General features: G+C 46.4%; 1 protein-coding gene across 8 annotated transcripts in view; it reads left to right on the forward strand.

The window, feature by feature from the left end:
- The window catches only part of NCOA1 (nuclear receptor coactivator 1), a 305,911-nt gene that overhangs the window by 236,809 nt on the left and 49,952 nt on the right, over window positions 1-19,150 (forward strand). For all 8 annotated transcript variants that reach the window (XM_050948717.1, XM_050948715.1, XM_050948719.1 and 5 more), the window contains 6 exons: window positions 4,205-4,382; window positions 11,121-11,300; window positions 13,327-13,422; window positions 14,335-14,475; window positions 16,015-16,162; window positions 17,124-18,438. In XM_050948717.1, the coding sequence (XP_050804674.1) occupies window positions 4,205-4,382; window positions 11,121-11,300; window positions 13,327-13,422; window positions 14,335-14,475; window positions 16,015-16,162; window positions 17,124-18,438 (2,058 nt within the window). The remainder of the gene's footprint in view (window positions 1-4,204; window positions 4,383-11,120; window positions 11,301-13,326; window positions 13,423-14,334; window positions 14,476-16,014; window positions 16,163-17,123; window positions 18,439-19,150) is intronic.

Raw genomic sequence — 19,150 nt, forward strand, 5'->3', positions numbered from 1 at the left:
AGCAGGGAATCTTTTTGCTGCATTAATCTGCATTAACCTGCCAGGTTACGCCTGCCTAGTAGCAGGTTTGAGGCCTAAGAGGGGAAACATGTAACTAATCCTTCATTAACCAAAGGATCCTTGCACTTCAACCAGGTCTTCCCAGACACACCCTTTTCTCTCTCATATCCTACTGTGCCTTGTGCTCTTGTGATTAAGAGAGCAGGTATTCAGAGGGCTTGAGGGCTTCAGCGTGGAGGATGATGCCTAAAGTGGACCCTATCTGGCATTTGCACTTGGGCTGGAGTGCTGCAGTTATGGTGCACCATATAAGAGCTTGCAGGATCAAGGCTTTAATACTTAGGAAGATGCCTGTATGTGTAGCTTGAATTTCTTTTCAATATATTCAGCACATTGGCGTCCTGCACCCCCATCAGGAGCTAATCAGCACCTGTCTTGCAGCACTAGGGTTTGTAAGTGGGGGTAATGCTCATGCTGTTAGCCGCTCACAGAGAGGTTTTGCTGATAAGGTGAGGGTAGGGGCTGTGGCTGCACTAGGGGGTGAGGAGTGCTAGATATTCCTGCCACAAGGCTGTAGCAAAGCAAATTCCTCCCCTTCTGTCCTGAAACTACTCCCTTTAGAGGTGTTAGGACCTTTCCTGCCTCCAGGCACTGCTGTTCATGTTGGAGAGGAGGAAAGATGCATTCTCTCCAGCCCAGCATAGTATAGGCTTATGAAATATATTAATGGGACTTTTTTTTGAGTCCTTTACAAACCTTAACTAATGCCTATAGCCCACCCTGTGAGGTAGCTGAATGTTACAACCCCTGTTTTACACATGGGGAAACAGAGGCACGAGGCACTGTGAGCGCATATTAGTTAATTTTTGTGAAGCACTCTGGAAACACTTCCCATCTGTGCTCAGTAGTTATTAGTATTATTAATGGTGCTCCCAATAAATGATCTCGCTGAGGAATGGCTTCAGATCCTACTTATGTTGAGGCAACTATGAAGAGTTTAGTTTTCTTTCACAACTGACCATGAGAAGCAGTTTTTGGTTCCAGTAGGTTCCTAAACAACATTCAGATTCAGCTGTTTGAAAATGTTCCTGAGGTGACTCCCACCTCCACCTGCTTGTCCTTTGCTGTTTCCTTTAACTCTTGGGATAAGAGAGCTTGCTGCTCAGAAGGACCTAAATCCTTAAGTGCTTGTCCACTATTAAAGTCATTAAGAGTCGCAGGCACTCAGCTACTGTAGTGATGAGGGCCATGGAAGTACCAAGATAGGCTGTGCGTCAGGATTTGTACCCATGGGGCCATCTGCATGCTATCTTTCAATTTCCATTCTATATTAATGGCCACACTCCCTGTCTGTCATCTCACAAACTTTTTGCTGCATTCCTAGACCTTCTGAGCTGGGTACCAGATCAGTTGCCACTTACCTAGACTTCTTCCATTAAGGAGCTAACTTGCTACTGTGCAACGTGTTCACTAGAAGACAGCACCCGTGTAGGTTTTAAATGTTTATATTACTAATCTTCTCCATAGAAAGTAATGCTTGGGCTAGTCTCTAGCTTAATTGGTGACATCTTAGTGGGTAGTCTTTGTGTACTAGGATTGTCTTGGGGCTGAAGTGCAAGGACTAGGAGTCAGCAGATCTGGGTTGTAATTTCCCGCTTTTCTAGGGATGGCCTTCCTGGGCCCCTTTGGGCAAATCTCTCTGTAATTCTGTTTTTCTGTGGGGGATAATACAATTTCCCTGCCTCACAAACAATTAGCTCATTAATGTTTGTTAAAGCACTTTTACAGCCTCAAATGGAAGGGGCTACAGAGAGACACATTATTTATTTGTTAGGTTTTCTGCTGTTTGGGACCAGAACCATCCCTCATTATGGTTCACAAGCTCCACAATCAGCAGTGCTGATACACCAAGTATTTATAAACCCCAGAGTAGCATTTGCTCAGCGTTGCTAAGTTAGGAGTGGGTTCTGTTACCCCACATGAGTTTTCGTTCAGTAGCCTCTTCCTTCTGCAAAGCACCCTGGAGTACTGTGTGCAGAGAGCACTAGTTAGAAACCTTGTCTTGCACTTTCCTGCAGGGCTTGGGTCCAAGGCCCCCCTGCTTTCTTAGTTTCCCTCAAAAAAAAATTGAGTGTTTTATTGGCCTCTGATTAGGATGCTCACAAGAGAGGCATGGACTCCTCTCCTCATTTCCGGAAATGGATTATTCAGCACCAGTTACATGCTGGTTACACATCAGTCCCACTGTGTTAATGGAGCCGTGATTGATTTACACCCAAGCTCGAAGCATTTGTTAGGTGCTGATTCATTCTGTTTCTTTACTTACTCTTATTTCCCATCTGTTTTATTCATGCTGTTCTCCCTTTACTAAATACTTTAGAATAACCGGATCAGCTTTGTTACTGGGTGTGTGATGGGGGGCAGGGTAGGGGAGATGGATGGAGGAAATATCACGATGTACTTGAAAAGGAGGGAAGTTAGGGAGTAAAGTTTAATACAGGGCTCTTGGACAAACCCATTTGACTCTTCTACAGGAGTCTGTCTCTTCTGTGGGAGCATGAAGTGCAAAAGCTGGTTGCTTGGCAACAGGCAACAGCTGTGAAAAAGGAAAATTGTGATTGATCTGCCAGGGCAATTTTGACAGAGTTTCTTTAAAAAAAAATAAAAATAAAAAAAAATTGCTTCCTGTTTCTAGCATTGAATGTTGCTCTGTCCATGGCAAACCTGATTTCCAGAAAATGTATTAAATAAAAATCAAAGACTATGTAGCAGAGTAACTCACTTCTGGCTTCACAAGACAATACAATTATAGGGCATGTGTTTGGTGGAGAAAGGGGATAGAATGTTGCTGCATATGGGGGAGGGGAGGTGCATGTAAAATAAAAAAACCTGGTTTTGTCCCTATAACACAAGTTCTGGATTCTGCAGTCTGATCCCTGGACTCTTGTGCCCTGTGCAATGCCATGGCTGCACACCAGCACTAGGGGCTGCCGACATGGATTCAGTTACAGGATCAGGGCCTGTGTTAGGGCACTTGCTGTTAACTACTAAAGATGGGATTAAATTAGGCTCCAGGTAGGTAAAAATCAAATCCTGCTGACATGAAGCACCTAAGGACAGTCCTGTAAATAATCAATCTGCCTCTCCCGGGACTTCTTCCAGAAACAGTGAAGTCTCCCACACTGGCCTGTTCCATGCTGGTGGAAAGAGTTTCCCCCTCATGAACAGTACCAAAGGAGTGAATAAGGACTTGACCCTGGACCCATTAAACTGAATGGCAAAACTTCCACTGGTTTTAATAGTGCAAGATTGGACCCTGTTTGCAGATATTCTAGTTCACCGTGATTGCAGGGCTTGGGCTGGATTTGCCAGTTGTTTCCCAGGAACATGTAAAATGTGTTAGTCTGCAAGATGCTGAGTATTTTTTAGTTCTCAGGCCTTGATTCAGCAAAGCAATCATTTGCTTGACCTGCATGCTTTACTGAATCAGGGCCTCGCTGACCATCTGACTCTTCACAGAGGATTGTTTGCTGCTAGCTATTATTATTATTATTATTATTTACTGTAGCTTGCAGGGCCATAGTACATGCTTAAGCAAATGTACTGATATTTGATCCTCAGCAAAGGAGCCGTAGAGTTTGTGAAGTACTTTATTACCATTAGAGCCCTTTGGCTAATCGCAATACAGATCTTTGTGGTTATTCCTTTCTTACTGTCAAGTAGATAGATACAGCTGGTTGTGCTTTAGATAATCTGTGCTCTTGGGTCAGCTCACCAGACACCACCCGTAGACAGCAAGGAGCCTTCCACACACCTAAAAGAGGATGAAGAACAACCCATTACCGGGGCGGAGGGGGGATCAAAGCAAAATGAAAGGACAGTGCAAGCAGAGAAAAATGTTAATTACGTCAGACCACTTAAAGTGATCTATTATCTCTAGTATGGTAGTGACATCAGGGTCCCATTGTGCTAGGTGCTGTACAAACCCAAAATGAGAGAGTATCCCTGCTTTGAAGAGTTTACAATCTAAATAGACAAGAATGGGAAGGGGAAACAGTTGCAGAGAAGGAAAGTGACCTGCCCAGGCTCACAGAGCAGGTCAGTGGAATAGAACCCTGGTCTCCTGACTCTCAGTCCAGTGCTTTACCTTCTGGAGCAGCTGCTCTTGCACTGACTGCATTGTTATTTCCTCTGGTCATTGCAGGCACTGGATGGCTTTTTCTTTGTTGTGAATCGTGAGGGGAGGATTGTGTTCGTGTCTGAGAATGTGACCAGCTACCTGGGTTATAACCAGGAGGAGCTCATGAATACCAGTGTCTACAGCATCCTGCACGTAGGGGATCACGCGGAGTTCGTCAAGAATTTGCTGCCAAAGTCTCTAGGTGAGAAGTGGATGGGTTTTTCCTTCTTTACTTCAAAGATAAATGGGATTTGTGCCATGTTTTCCTGATGAAGCAACAAGGTTGTTAATGACCTGTCCATGTGTTTATAACACAACAGTCACTGTGTTACCTAAAGTGGAGAAGTGTAACATCTCTGTGCTTTAGGGTCTTACTTGCCTGTCTCACAAGGGTGTTGTGAGACCAGATGCATTAATATGTGTATAGCGCTCTGAGATCTTCAGATGCAAGCCACTGTAGAATTGCAAACATCATGTCAGATGTTTCCAGCATTTATTTTTTGGCATTTGAAGAACACAGTATAAAACATTGTTGTTCTTGCAATGCAGTTAATTCTGTAATGACTGAGATTTTGTTATACGTAACTGCACACTGGACTTTGGAGAGCTGTACAAACCAGTTAGCTACATAAAGAAATAAAGCAGGTGTATATTTCCGTCTCAGCTCTCAGGGTCTGATCCATCAACCCTTACACAATGAGAAAATCCCTCCTATAATAGACACTAATATTAACTTTTTGTAAAGAACGCTCTTCCTGCTGGCTGTCAGAGCCTTTTCTCTCTGCTTTCTGCTACTGATGCAACTTCCGCATAGATCAGAATAGCTCGTGGGTGGTGGAACAACAAAACTTTCTGGGGCTTTGTGGGTTAAGAAATAAGTTGTCTAGCGGGAGTTGAGTGCATGCAGTGCACACTTGAGAGCACTAGAGAGCAGTGTGAGAAGGTCATCTGGAGAGCGAATAACTGGAGGACGTTTGGGTTTTGAGAGCTAGTGTAAAGAATCCTGTTTAATCCTATCGACTGCCTGCTCACTTGCCAACATGCCTGTCGCTTTTTCTGCATTTAAGCTAATTGTTAAAATAATATGCTTACTCTATGTGCCATCATGTAACTCCCAGTAAGAACCTCTATTGGCTACTTAGCCAGAAACCTCGACTAACTTTATTAAACACACAGCTTAAAAAGTTTCAACTTTAAGGGGATGTTATTCAAGCCGATATAGCAAAGATCTGCCCTGCCTCTTGCATTCTGGAGCTTTTTGGTAGGTTTCAGGCACGTGGCAACAAACACAAAGAACAAGCTACGTTTTGGTTTGTTGTTGTAGGATCACTGCACAGTTGGTTTTAGTCAAATGAATTGTTGCAGCCCTAAGATCTATGCCTTGTTCAAGATAGGTCAAGTCTGTTGCCTGTCCACCTTGCTCACATTCTACTGGTTTGATAATATAATGTCTAGCTCAATGTCTAGTTGACAGCCGGTATCAAGCAACGTGCTCCAGGGATCAGTTATGGGGCCAGTTTTGTTCAGCATCTTCATTCATGATCTGGATGAGGGGATGGATTGCACCCTCAGCAAGTTCGCGGATAACACTAAGCTGGGAGGGAGAGGTAGATACACTGGAGGGTAGGGAGAGGGTCCAGAGTGACCTAGAGAAATTGGAGGGTTGGGCAAAAACAAATCCGCTGAGGTTCAATGAGGACAAGGGCAGCGTCCTGCACGTAGGACAGAAGAATCCCATGCACTGCTACAGGTTGGGGACCGACTGGGTAAGTGGCAGTTCTGCAGAAAAGGACCTGGGGATTACAGTGGACAAGAAGCTGGATGAGAGTCAATATTGTGCCCTTGTAGCCAAGAAGGCTAATGGCATATTGGGCTGCATTAGTAGGAACATTGCAAGAAGATTGTTCGGTGCTGGTGAGGCCACATCTGGAGTATTGCATCCAGTTTGGGGCCCCTCATTACAGAAGGGATGTGGACAAATTGGAGAGAGTCCAGTGGAGGGCAATGGAAATGATTAGGGGGCTGGGGCACATGGCTTATGAGAGGAGACTGAGGGAACTGGTCTTATTTAGTCTGCAGAAAAGAAGAGTGATGGGGGATTCAATAGCAGCCTTCAACTACCTGAAGGAAGGTTCCAAAGAGGATGGAGCTCGGCTGTTCTCAGTGGTGGAAGATGACAGAACAAGGAGCAATGGTCTCAAGTTGCAGTGGGGAAGGTCTAGGTTGATATTAGGAAACACTATTTCACTAGGAGCGTGGTGAAGCACTGGAATGGGTTACCTAGGGAGGTGATGGAATCTCCTTCCTTAGAGGTTTTTAAGACCCAGGTTGACAAAGCTTTGGTTGTGGTGATTTAGTTGGGGATTGGTGCTGCTTTGAGCAGGGGATTGGACTAGATACCTTCTGATTCTATATCAAAGTTAGGGCCTATTAGATAAACCCTTATAAGTTCACAGACCACTGGCCTGAACAAGTGTTGGAGCCATTACTGTCTTTTAGGTCCACACAGTTGCCTGTTCATACTCAACTGTGTGGAATTCTTGTTCTGTAGCAAAAATTCCTCAATGTGCCAAGCAGTGTATTTAAAACAAAGGATGAATTTGAGAGGGTTGGTTGGGTCTTAGGAAGGTTTTTCCCATTTTCTTCTCTGGCCCCTTGGTATTTTCCCCAAGGCCCAAAGAGATTATATATAGCCTCTTAATACCTCACAGAGCATCTGCCAGAGGGGGTTTGCTACAGTTCATGAGGGCTTGTCTTCACTAACAAGTTAACAGGAGATATAGTGCCACTGTTCCTGTTAGCTCGATGGCCATCAGCACACACAAACCTGTCACTCATGCGTAGTGGTGGTAATAAGGTGAGTTGGCTGTCATGTCTTAGGAGTACAGGGCAGACTCGAGTAAAGTTCACTCGAGCTGCTGACGCAAGTGATCAGCATGTGGAAGCAAGCTTAGAGACTAAGGCATTGTCTGCTCACATAGTTACACCATGGTAGTTAAAGCGTGTTTTTCAACTAGTTAAAGAAATCCAACCCCCTGTGGGGATACTTTTAAATTGGTTTAAACCTGCCTTATATTGATTTAGCTTAATTTGGTAAGGAATTAATTTAAACTAAGTCACCTACATGCCAAAACGGCTAGGCAAGTTTTTCTCATGTGTGATGTGTGTTTTGTTTTTGTTTTGTTTCGTTTTTTTCCAGTTGGACCTGAGCTAGGAGTTAAATTGCTGGGTTTTAGACGACAGCGAATTTTTACAGCTGAGTTATAACCCATCTAAAATAGTGGTTGATAATAAAACCATTGACACAACTGTAACTTTGGAAATCCAGAACATGTCCCTATGATTAAACCACTTCCAAGAAAAGAACATAGGAAGCTTTTTCATTGCTATGTGATAGACTGCAAGCAGGCCACCATAGGCTCTGCCACAGGTGCTGTATCAAACTGTAAATAGCACAATTAGCAGTTACTTTGACTGATTCCAGAGGGAGGCCTCAGTGTACCAGGAAGGCAGTGTGAGCATGACTTGCCTTTCCATCAGCCACGTGAGGGCTTCAGCAAGAAGTAAGGGTGAAAGGTTCCCCATGCAGAGGCCTATGCACTGCGTAAGTCCTCAGAACACCATTTAAGGATAGTGAGAGCACAAGGCTGGGAGTCAGGAAATCATCTCAGCTCTGCCACTGTTTCACTGTGTGACTTTGGAGCAAAGTCGCTACACATCTTTGTGTGTCAGTTTCCCTGTCTGTAAAAGGTGGGGGGTAGTGATACCTGCCTCCCAAGGGTGTTGCAAGGATTAATGCATTAATGTTGGCACAGTAACTTACACAATGGGGTGTTCATCTCAGTCTAGGTGATATTACAATACAAATATTAAACAATGATAACGAGGATGAGATTTCAGTCAGCATGTCGGTTTCATGTGCTGGTGTGTTTGGTGAGTTCCCCATTCTTTTGTGGTATTTAACAGTTGCTGTCAGAGCTCACAGTGCCTGGTCTGGAGTCTTATCTAAAAGGGAATCAAACAAATAACACAGAGAAAATGCTTCCCTTGGATCCAGTACTTACCAGTCATGATTCTGGCATAAGAATGGCCATACTGGGTCAGACAAATGTCTATCCAGCCCAGTATCCTGTCTTCCGACTGGCTGGTGCCAGATGCTTCTGAGGCAATGAACAGAACAGAGCAATTATCTAGTGATCCATCCCCTGTCATCTAGCAGTCAGAGATTTAGGGACACCCACAGCATGGAGTTGCATCTATGACCATCTTGGCTAATAGCCTATTGATGGACCTGTTCTTTATGAACTTGTTTAATTCTTTTTTGAACCCAGTTATTGTTTTGGCCTTCACAACATCCCCTGGCAATGACTTCCATAGATTGATTCTGCACTCTGTGCAGCAATACTTCCTTTTGTTTGTTTTAAACTTGCTGCCTGTTAATTTCATTGGGTGACGCCTGGTTCTTGTGTTATGTGAAGGAGTAAGTAACACTTCCTTATTCACTTTCTTCCCACCAGTCATGATTTTACAGACCTCTATCATATCTCCCCTTAATCACCTCTTTTCCAAACTGAACAGTTCCAGTCTTTTTAATCTCTCCTTATACGGAAGCTGTTCCATACCCCTAATCATTTTTATTTCCCTTCTCTGGACTTTTTCTAATAGATCTTTTTTTAAATGGAGCAGCAAGAACTGCACACACTATTCAAGGTGTGGTTGTATCATGCATTTATGTATTGGGATTATGATATTTTAAGTCTGATTATCTGTCCCTTTCCTAATGGTTCCCCACATTCTGTTTGCCTTTTCAATTGCCACTGCACACTGAGCAGATGTTTTCAGAGAATTATCCACAATGGCTCCAAGATCTTTCTTGAGTGGTGACAGCTAATTTAGACCCATCATTTGGTATGTAGAGTTGGGATTATGTTTTCCAATGTGCATTACTTTGCATTTATCAACACTGAATTTCATCTGCCATTTTGTTGCCCAGTGACCCAGTTTTGTGAGATCCCTTTGTAACTCTTTGCAGTCTGCTTTGGACTTAACTATCTTGAGTAATTTTGTATTGTCAGCAAACTTTGCCACCTCACTGTATACCCCTTTTTCCAGATCATTTACGAATATGTTGAACAGCACTGGCCCCTGTACAGATCCTTTGGGGGACCTTGCTGTTTACTTCTCTCCACTGTGAAAACTGACATTTATTCCTACCCTGTATTCCCTATCTTTTAACCAGCTACTTATCTCTGAGAGGACCTTTCCTCTTATCCCATGACTCCTTACTTTGCTTAAGAGCCTTTGGTGAAGGACCTTACCAAAGGCTTTCCAAGTATGTAGGTACATAGGGTCAGGTTTTCAAGCGCTCAAAACACATTGCAACACTTACAGGCTGGTTTTGAGCATGCAGTATGTTGAGTGCATGTTGGGAGCTGAGCTCTCTGGAAAACCTGGCCATTTGTTTTGGGCACCTTCTAACCATCATGGATGACAGATGTTTTTGAAAATCTGGCTTTTGTGCTCTGTAGGTACTACTTCGCTATAGGTAATTGTGTAGAGTCCTGTTAGCACTGTTAAGTCACCTTCTTTCTTGGGCTGTCAATAGTTAATTTTCTCACTTAGTGTAAGCTTAGCTTAACATCACTGGTTGTAACATTTTGCTGTGCCCAGAAGAGCTTGTTGGATTGGTGTTATGTAGCTTCACTGCGGCTACTCTGGCTCCTTAGCCTGGGGAAAGGGTTTTCCCTTTGCCTTGCAGTCTGGTGGTTTTAGCTGAGTTACCGTTCTTGATCTTTGAAGAAGGTAATTTCATTCAGGAGCAAATTTAGGGGTGGGGAATTTATTCACAGTGCCGTCAGTGTGACCGGTAATTCTGTGTAATCCCCCTTTGCACCTTGCACCTCCACCCTCTGTGCATTTATGTAGGGGCAGACCTCGATCTCATCCTAATGTGAGCGTGTGCATTTTCTGTGCTTGCCACCTACACAGTAGTATCACTTTAAATCAGATGCATCTTCTACTCAGGGAGGCGGGAAGGCTGTATCCTGCCCTTGCAGTGTAGTAGACTCTGATTTTATAGAGCCTGAAGAGCCTGGTTCAACAGCAATGGTCGTGTTCAGCCAGCAGCTGCTCTGCGGGGAGCCAGACCATTTGCCTTCAGAATCCTCCTTGAAAGGGAGGAGATCATGGCTACGTGTAGCCTCTGGGTGGCAGCGAAGTTGATGGGGTGTGGTCTAGGGAGCTGCCAGAGCTGGGGACCCAAATGATCTTTGGAGGCACTGGCCTGTGGGGTGAAATGTCCTGGAACTGCTGACTCGTGAGTGATTTATCAGCTGCTGCTGTGACTGAGGGGAGGGGAAGAAGGTTCTTCTGGCTGATGCCCTGGATGGGGAGTCAAGAGAACTGAGTTCTATTCCTGGCCCTGCCATCAACTCACTGTGGCTGGGCAAGTCAGAGCACCTCTCTATGCCTCAGTTCCCCCCCCCACCCCGTTACACAGAAATAACAATACCTGTAGTACCTACCTCACAATGGTGTTGTGGGGTGTAATTCATCAACCCTGGAATTCCTTGGACATGTTAGGCTGTAGAAGTGCAAAGTGTTATCACACCACTATCAAAGGGATAGTGTGGTCCAGTGGGTAGGGCAGTGCACTGGGACCCAGGAGACCCGGCTTGTAGCCACCGACCTGCTAGGTGACTCCGGGTAAGTCATTTCACCTCTCTGTGACTCTGCTCCCCCTCCCACCCATGTCTGTTTCAGCTGTAAACTCTTCCAGGCACTTTTACTCTGGGTACCTAGCAAATGCACATAGCAAATGCTGATGATGACATGGAGAGGGTCAGGCAGAGAACTCTAATCCTTAGCGTCCACCGTTCGAAATGTTCACTTGTGATCACAGTCTGTGACAGTCTCTCTTTTCCCCTCTCCCTCGCCACAGTAAATGGAGTTCCTTGGCCTCAGGAAGCAACCAGACGCAGCAGCCATACCTTCAGCTGCCGGATGCTGATCCGCCCCCCTGATGAGCTGGGTGCGGAGAACCAGGAGGCTCGCCAGCGCTATGAGGTGATGCAGTGCTTCACCGTGTCCCAGCCCAAATCGATCAAAGAGGAAGGAGAAGGTAGGGCAGAAGATCATTTATTTCAAACCCTGCTTGATTGCTTTGTGCTGCGTCTTGGGGAAGGGAAGGAGGCTGGAATGGGAAGAGAGGACGAACTGCCCTCTACTGTCCTTATGCAGGACTTCCTTCCAGGAGATTGTAGTTCTTGCCGAGAGCAGCCTCAGAGAGTTTACTTTCAGCCTGCTCCGTTTGCTGTTGCATTTAGGACGGCTGGCAGTGCAGGTGGCACAGGATCAGGTCCAGGGGCAGTCGCACAAGTCCTTCTTCCCAGAGGGCCTTCCAGGGGTTTGTCCTCCTCAGCACAGGCTTGGCACAGCATGGGAGATGCAGATGGGGCAACTGGGAAACGCATTTAGAGGAGTTTGATGTTTGTCATTGGTTCTCCTCCCGCCTCTGTGTTTTATTCCAGCTTAAACCACATTTGGAGCCTTTAAGTCCTTTCTGACCACTATGCTGAGCCGCAGGGGTTTGGCTTGCAGTGCTGTGTTGTTCAAATGCCTGGGGTGAAACGTGGGAGAAGAGCTGGTGGAAATGAGGCTCTAAGCCTGTGTCAGTCTTGCAGAGAAGCCACCAGCACAAGGTCTCCTTGCCCTCCATAACCTGGAGGGGAATGGAAAGTGCTAGTGAAATTTAACTTACCTGCTGAACAATGGGCAAATCCAAAATTTTTGCAAGGCTGCTTTACACTGCCACAGGGCGACATCCCTCCCTCCCCCAAGCAGAGCCAGAGTGAGGCCTGTGCACCATGGTGAGTGGGACTGAAGTGGGGAGCACAGGTCTCATGCTGGCCCTTTGTCCAAGGGTGAATTGCACCAACAGTGAGAACAGAGTCTCCAGCTCTCTTACATTTTCTGTTTCCTGTTGTTTGGATCAATGCTGTCCAGTCAACAAGCCTTTACCCTCCTTCCATAAGCAGAGATGAAGACAGGCTGCCCTTCTGAGCATCAGAAGAATTCGCAATGGAGCATGTTAGGTAGAAATTAAGGAAAGGGAAGGGTAGATTGTTTAGTATGAAAAGCTGCTGCACAGGGAGTTGTGTCACTGCAGAATAATGGTGGTAGTCCCACTCCTTGAGGTGGGTAAGACTGGAGTGGACTGCACGGCACAGTCCTGCGCTGATCCCCAGTGGGTGGACTCGATGCCCTAATACAGGGGCAGTCAGTAGGTGGACCACAGGCCAAATCCAGACCACCAGGCTTTTGAAATCTTTTTGTTTACTACTTCTTATCATAATTGTTGTGATTTTTGTATTCTTTTCTCTGGAGTCTGGACCTTGACTATACCTTGACCAAGAAATTTGGACCTTGACAAAAAATAATTGATTACGCCTGGCCTAACGGGACTTCTCTAGCTCTAATTTCTGTTATGTTTAGCTGATGCCCCCCGTCGGGCCTGGAGTGTTTGATAATTGTTGTAGCACTGCATTTCCAGTGAGTTTCAGGCCTCCATCAGATCTGTATAGGTGTGCCTCTGCTCAGGTTCCTGATGGTCATTAGGATCACCCTTTACAGATCTGATTGCAGGATCAGGGCTGTAGTGCGTATCCACCATTGATCTCCAAGTGGCAGAGCAAAGAAACCTTCTTGCAAAAAACCTGAACCCTCATTTCTGTGAACCAGCCATTATTTTCCAGTGCATTAACTGAATTAATCCATTGCAGCTTACTCAGGAGATCATGATTGGAAGGAATAAATTATAGTATTTTATGACCAGATACTTTCCCTGGAGCCAACAGTTGTTGGCTTTAAGTGCTGACTTTTATTGTGTGGTACTGCCAGATCTGAAAGGCCTTACAGTTAGTTCCTCCAAACAATGGAGTTCTTTTCTCTCCAGCAAACATCATATAGCTTATAGAGAGCTCTGTTGTTCTGAAGGCCTAGGTGACAAGCTGGGTAAAGGCTTCCAGAGTAGGATGTGGCTGTCGAGTACAACAATGCTATTTTAATTAAAACATTGATTTGCAGGTGGTTTCTATAACACCAGACTCACACCTTCCCACTCTCCCCACCCTGTTCTGTTACGTCAGATTTCCAATCCTGTCTGATATGCATTGCACGGAGATTACCTCGACCTCCAGCTGTCACCAGTTCAGAATCTTTCATGACCAAGCAAGATACTACAGGTACTGTTCTCAGTGAGCTTGGGGGAGTTTTATGCTGGGGGGTGCCAAGCACTGTTCTGGGGTAGGTGCCATCTTTGCAGTCAAAATGCTTCAAGGCTAACAGCATTTTTGTTCTACTAGAACTGTAAGATGCTGTAGTTCTTGCAGATGTAGCATGGTCCCAGCATTTCATCCAGCCAGTAAGATAGTGCCACAGCGTGTTAAACTAAAACAGTCTGTAAGGATGTCTGGCTTGAAGCTAGCCAGCCATACTTCCCCCTTAATTAAAATGGATACTTGTATGTTGCACAGTTTTGAAGAGGGTAGTGAAGTAAATACAAAACTGGCGAACAGATGAGAAATGCTCGATTTCTGGTGTGTCCCCTAGGTATTCATGAATGAGACAAGTTGCACTGTGTGCATGTTCCTCTCGTATTGTTCTCTTCATGTCCACAATCAGTCAGTCATTTAGTTGAGCTGCCTGGATTTCAGTATCCTCTATAGGCAGGTAACTCTTTGGGCTTGTATTTCATTTTTCTGATCTGTATAAGGACATCCCTAGTGTTACCGCTGATTGCCTGGCTGGTGTCAAGTTGGATGCATCTGGATTTTGTGATGCTGAATTTAGACTTGAGAGAGGTCTTGTTGATGAAGGTAACATGCAGATGATGATCTTTTGGGGCCTCCCTACTATGTTACTCCAGTTTTATGTCAGTATAACCTAGGCTAGGCTCATCCCACTGTACAAACTTTGAGTATAGCTTCTAATTTTAGTTGTGAAAGCTCATTTCAAGTCAAAGCGTATGTGCGCCTCTAGCTCTGTGTGTACCTATATACACATGCCACACCGGGAGGGTAAGAGTGAGAGCTGTATAAGTGACTTCTTTTGCACTGCTTCTGTATCTGAATAATGTGAATTTTCTTTCCACCCAGGTAAAATTATCTCCATTGACACCAGTTCCCTAAGAGCCGCAGGCAGGACTGGCTGGGAGGATTTAGTGCGGAAGTGCATCTATGCTTTCTTCCAGCCTCAGGGCAGAGAGCCATCTTATGCCAAACAGCTATTTCAAGAAGGTAACAGACTTCTCTCTTTGCTGTGCTTTGCCTTGCATATTGAGCTGGGGTGGCTTCAGTCAGAAGCTGATGCATAACCCTTGTTGCTGGATAAGTGCTTTCTGGAAAAAACAAATTCTGCACTAATAATAAAGGGCCAAAGAAGTAGCAGAAAAGGCTCAGTAGCACAGAAATGGCTCCTGCAACTGGAAAGGCTGACCGTGGATGTCACAGCATTCAGCAAGCTACCATTCACATCCAGCACTGCTACTGCAACTTGTTTAGGGGATATGATTGGCCCAAAACTCTTGGGTGTCATGCCAGGCTAGAGGTTTGTTCACACACTTCTGCAAAGAAAGAAATGAGACAAACTTCCGAAGACCCACTGTGGTCATTGCATTGAAACCAGAGAGTGATTTCCTCCCCCCACACACACACTCCATGCCCACACATCAGACCCAGGGTCAAAGTCCCATGCCCAATCTTCAAGCTCTTTCTTTTTGATAGCTTTTTTTAGCAGGGTTTTCCTCTGATCATGGCAGTGATTTAGGATATTGTTCCCTCTGGGGGGTTGTCATGGAAGCTTGATGTACTGTTGGTGAGGACACTAACAAAGGAAGTCAGGAAGACAGAATGTCACATAGGGAGGTTGGCTGAGCATGGAGAAGGATTTAATTCTGCCAGTGCTGCAGTGGTCAGTATCCTGTTGTAGCTCTCAGTACCTGGCTTGGATTCATCAGGGTACACTGTGTATGTACTGTACACTGGTGATTGAATAATTGCCCTTTCTGCTGCTATAGCACTCTGTGCTCAAGGACAGTGCTTAATGGATTTAAACAGAAGTACATTGATAAGGCAATCCATTACAGCTCAGCCATTCTTGGCCCACATTGTGCGCCATGTCCCTGCCCATAACAAGCAGCACTGAGAAGTGAACTTGCATCACACCACCCTTCAGATCTTCCTGAAACACCTGCTGCAACTAGGGTGACCAGATGTCCCAATTTTATAGGGACAGTCCTGATATTCTGGGCTCTGGCTTATATAGGCACCTATTACCTATAGGATGGTCTAGATAATACTTAGTCCTGACATGAGTGCAGGGGACTGGACTAGATGACCTCTCGAGGTGCCTTCCAGTCGTATGATTACTCCCCTGCCACCTGTCCTGATTCCCTAGCTGCAATACCCTGGGTTAGTGCACCTGAAAATGGGGATGTGAACATCATAAGGCAGTGAAGAACAGTGCAGTGAGACTACCTGGATTGCCAGAACTTCACTGGAGGATGATTTTTGACTTGCGTTGTTTGCACACAAATGGCAGGATCCTTGTTAAAATACACAGAGTGCAGTTGGGCTGGGGGAGGAGGGGAAGGTGCAAGGTGGGTGCGAACTCTGCGTTGCTATCCTCGTGTGCACATAGAGGGATGGTGAAAATCAGTTCCCTACTATCTTCACTGCCATCCTGCACCCCACCACATCCGTCCTCAAAGGTTTTGTGAGCCCTGTCTGAATTGCTAAGCAGATGGATGGATCACGTCTGGTTTGTTTCCCCCCCAGTGATGACACGTGGCACGGCCTTCAGTCCATCGTATAGATTCACGCTGAGCGACGGGACGGTACTTAGCGCCCACACCAAGTGTAAGCTCTGCTATCCTCAAAGCCCAGAAATGCAGCCTTTCATCATGGGCATCCATATCATTGACAGGTGAGTCCCAAGAACTTGGGGTGAAATTGCTGCTAGCTCACAGAGCTTGGGACTTGTTCTGGATCCTCAGCTATGGCTGAGGAGTGCACAGCACAGCTCAGGAGTAGGGGCAGTCTGGAGGCTGCTGTAAGCTAGATCAGCTGCCAATGGCCTGTAAGTGTGGTCAGGGATCAGTGTCAGCTGCAGGGAGGGTGGCAGCTTAGGAGTCACAGCGCTGGTTCTGTGCCAGTGGTGGCTGGGGTGATCCTCTCATGCTGGTTTTGGGGCTGTAATCCCACAGCTAGGGCGCTGCGCTGGGGAAGCTTAGTCCATATGTTTGAAAGCCAAGACAGCAGAAGTTCACTAAAGTTTGGCTATTTCTCTGGCTTCGTAGTTATACCTGATGCTTATAGCTATGAATCCACACGGCGCTTTACCGACATGGCTAAGATTCATGCCCTGCCCCAGAGAACTTGCACTCAAACTTGTTCAGGAGGAAGAGGTTGTTAAAGAACAGAGGAGATGGGGGAACTTACCACATGCTAAAGAAATGCAACCAGATGGAGGAGGGGAAAGAATGACATTCTCTCAGCACTCTCCTCTTCCTGCCAATGGGAGAGTACACAGCCCAAAGTAGACCTTCCCTTCTGAGATAGATTTGTAGCTCCTCCGTTGCCACAATGCTGCGCGATCCATGAAGTACCTATGGAGATCAGTGTAGCTGCTCCATCCACAAACGCCAGTGAACTACACTCTCTTTCCTCCTGGGATCCTAGTGTAGTGGTGGGGCTAGGAAAGACTGTGGAAAATACCATATCTTACTAGCTGCAGCTTTCAGACTTACCAGGCCTGATGTGTCTATGTGATAGCTTAATCTCAAAGAGGCTGGAAAGGTTTAGTTGAGCTGTACTACAGATTTAGTTGTCATCTTCTGAGTTGTCTCTCCCCACCGCCCACCCCCTCTGTCTTTTGTTTCTTCCAGGGATCACCACATGCTCTCTCCTCAAGAGAACACTAACTCTGGAATGCCCCTTCCCCGTGTCAGCTCTGCGCTGCACCCTAGCATGTCCCCAGGGCAAGGCATGGTTCTCTCATCCGCCATCCCTCCATCCAATAGCAGCATGTTGGCGACCAATGTAAATCAACAGCCAGGCTCTGGCCTCCACAGCAGCAATTCCAGCACCGGCCAGACAAGCTTTGGGTGTTCACCTGGGAATCAGATCGGAGCCAATGTTGCCTTAAGCCAGGGACAAGCTGGTCCCCAGAACAATAACCACCTTTTAAACCTCAGTAGCTCTCCCATGAATAGTCCAGGGATTACCCCAGCACAGTTCATGTCTCCTAGGCATCGGGTTAGCCCAGGATTGGTACCAAGGCCCAGAATGCCAAGCAATCCTTTCTCTCCTACAATGCACTCCCCTGTGAGCATGGCGAGCAGTGGCTGCAGCAGCGGTGGCAGCAGCAACAGGCCTTTCCCCAGTGCCCCGATAAACTCTGTGCAGGGGCTTAATGAAGGCCCTAGCACCCCCATGGGCTACTCCACGCCGCCTCCCATTCTGAGGCAGCCGAGCTCCCAGAACTCGCCCGGCCGGCTCAGCATGCAACCTGTGAAAACGGAGCCGAAAGACAGCAAGGAGATTGCCTCCATCCTGAGCGAGATGATACAGTCTGACAGTGGCTCGAGCGATGGCAAGCCACTGGACTCAGGCCTGCTACATGCCAGTGACAGACTCTCAGAGGGAGACGCTAAGTGCTCCCAAGCCACCAGCCACAAGCTGGTTCAGCTCCTGGCCACAACGGCAGAACAACAGCTGCGGCACACTGATGCAGACACTAGCTGCAAAGATCCCTTATCCTGCACGGGTGCCTCTGGGAACCCTCCAGGCAACACGTGTCCCTCTTCCCATAGCTCCCTCACAGAGCGGCACAAGATCTTACACCGGCTCTTGCAGGAGGGCAGCCCCTCTGACATCACCACTCTGTCCATGGAGCATGACAAGAAGGATACTGCGCCAAACGCTGCCGCCACCCCTACCTCTCAGAGTCAGATCCCGGGGACCCCTGAAATCAAACTGGAGCCAGAGGCCTTGAAGAAAAAGGAGTCCAAGGACCATCAGCTCCTACGCTACCTACTAGACAAGGATGAGAAGGACCTTGCTGCGGTCCCGGCCCTGAGTCTGGATGACGTGAAAGTGAAAGTGGAGAAAACGGAGCAGATGGATCCGTGCAATACAACTCCGGCCTCGCTGACCAAGCCCTCTGCTGCAGAGGAAGTGAAGCTAGAGTCGCAGGGCCAGGTGGGTTTGCCCTTTAAAATCCATGCTGTTTACCTAGGGTTAGCGTTTAACCAAACTCTCGGAGGGAGACTTAACTTAACCAGTTAAGTTAAAGGCAAATCTCTTTTAGCAGGTAGTGGTCTGAGGCCTGAGAGAGAGAGAGACACACAGACACACACCCTTTAGCAGTTCTCCTTCAATTCATGGAGCCACAGCCTAGTGCATGGTCTTGGGTTTTGCTATCTCACAAACACTGGTATTGGCATGACTGGTTCCAAGACTAACTTGCCAATCGGGTGTTAAAAATAGATACCTAAGTGACCCCTAAATGTATTTCGACTCCTAAATGATCATGTGAGCAGTTAGGTGCCTAAATGTAGACACTCAGGGAGCCAGTTTGAAACTTCTTGTTGCTCATGACAGAGCATGGATCACTTGATGATAACCTGTTCTGTGCATTCCCTTTGAGGCACCTGCCACTGGCCACTGTCAGAAGACAGGGTACTGGGCTTGATGGACCTTTGGTTTGACCTAGTATGGCCATTCTTATGTTCATGCACATGGTCTGAGAAAAAGCAATGATGGGAGAGAAAAGAAAGCTTAATGGAGGTTTATCACAATATGATGGAACATTATGCATTGATTCTTCAAATACTGAGAGGAGAGAAGCCATTTGTAGCCATTCCTGCATTGCCGAGGGGAAAAACTCTTCGTATCCAGCATCTGTAAGCCT

This window comes from Gopherus flavomarginatus, chromosome 4 (assembly GCF_025201925.1).
Source record: "Gopherus flavomarginatus isolate rGopFla2 chromosome 4, rGopFla2.mat.asm, whole genome shotgun sequence".
NCBI classification, from domain to species: Eukaryota; Metazoa; Chordata; order Testudines; family Testudinidae; genus Gopherus; species Gopherus flavomarginatus.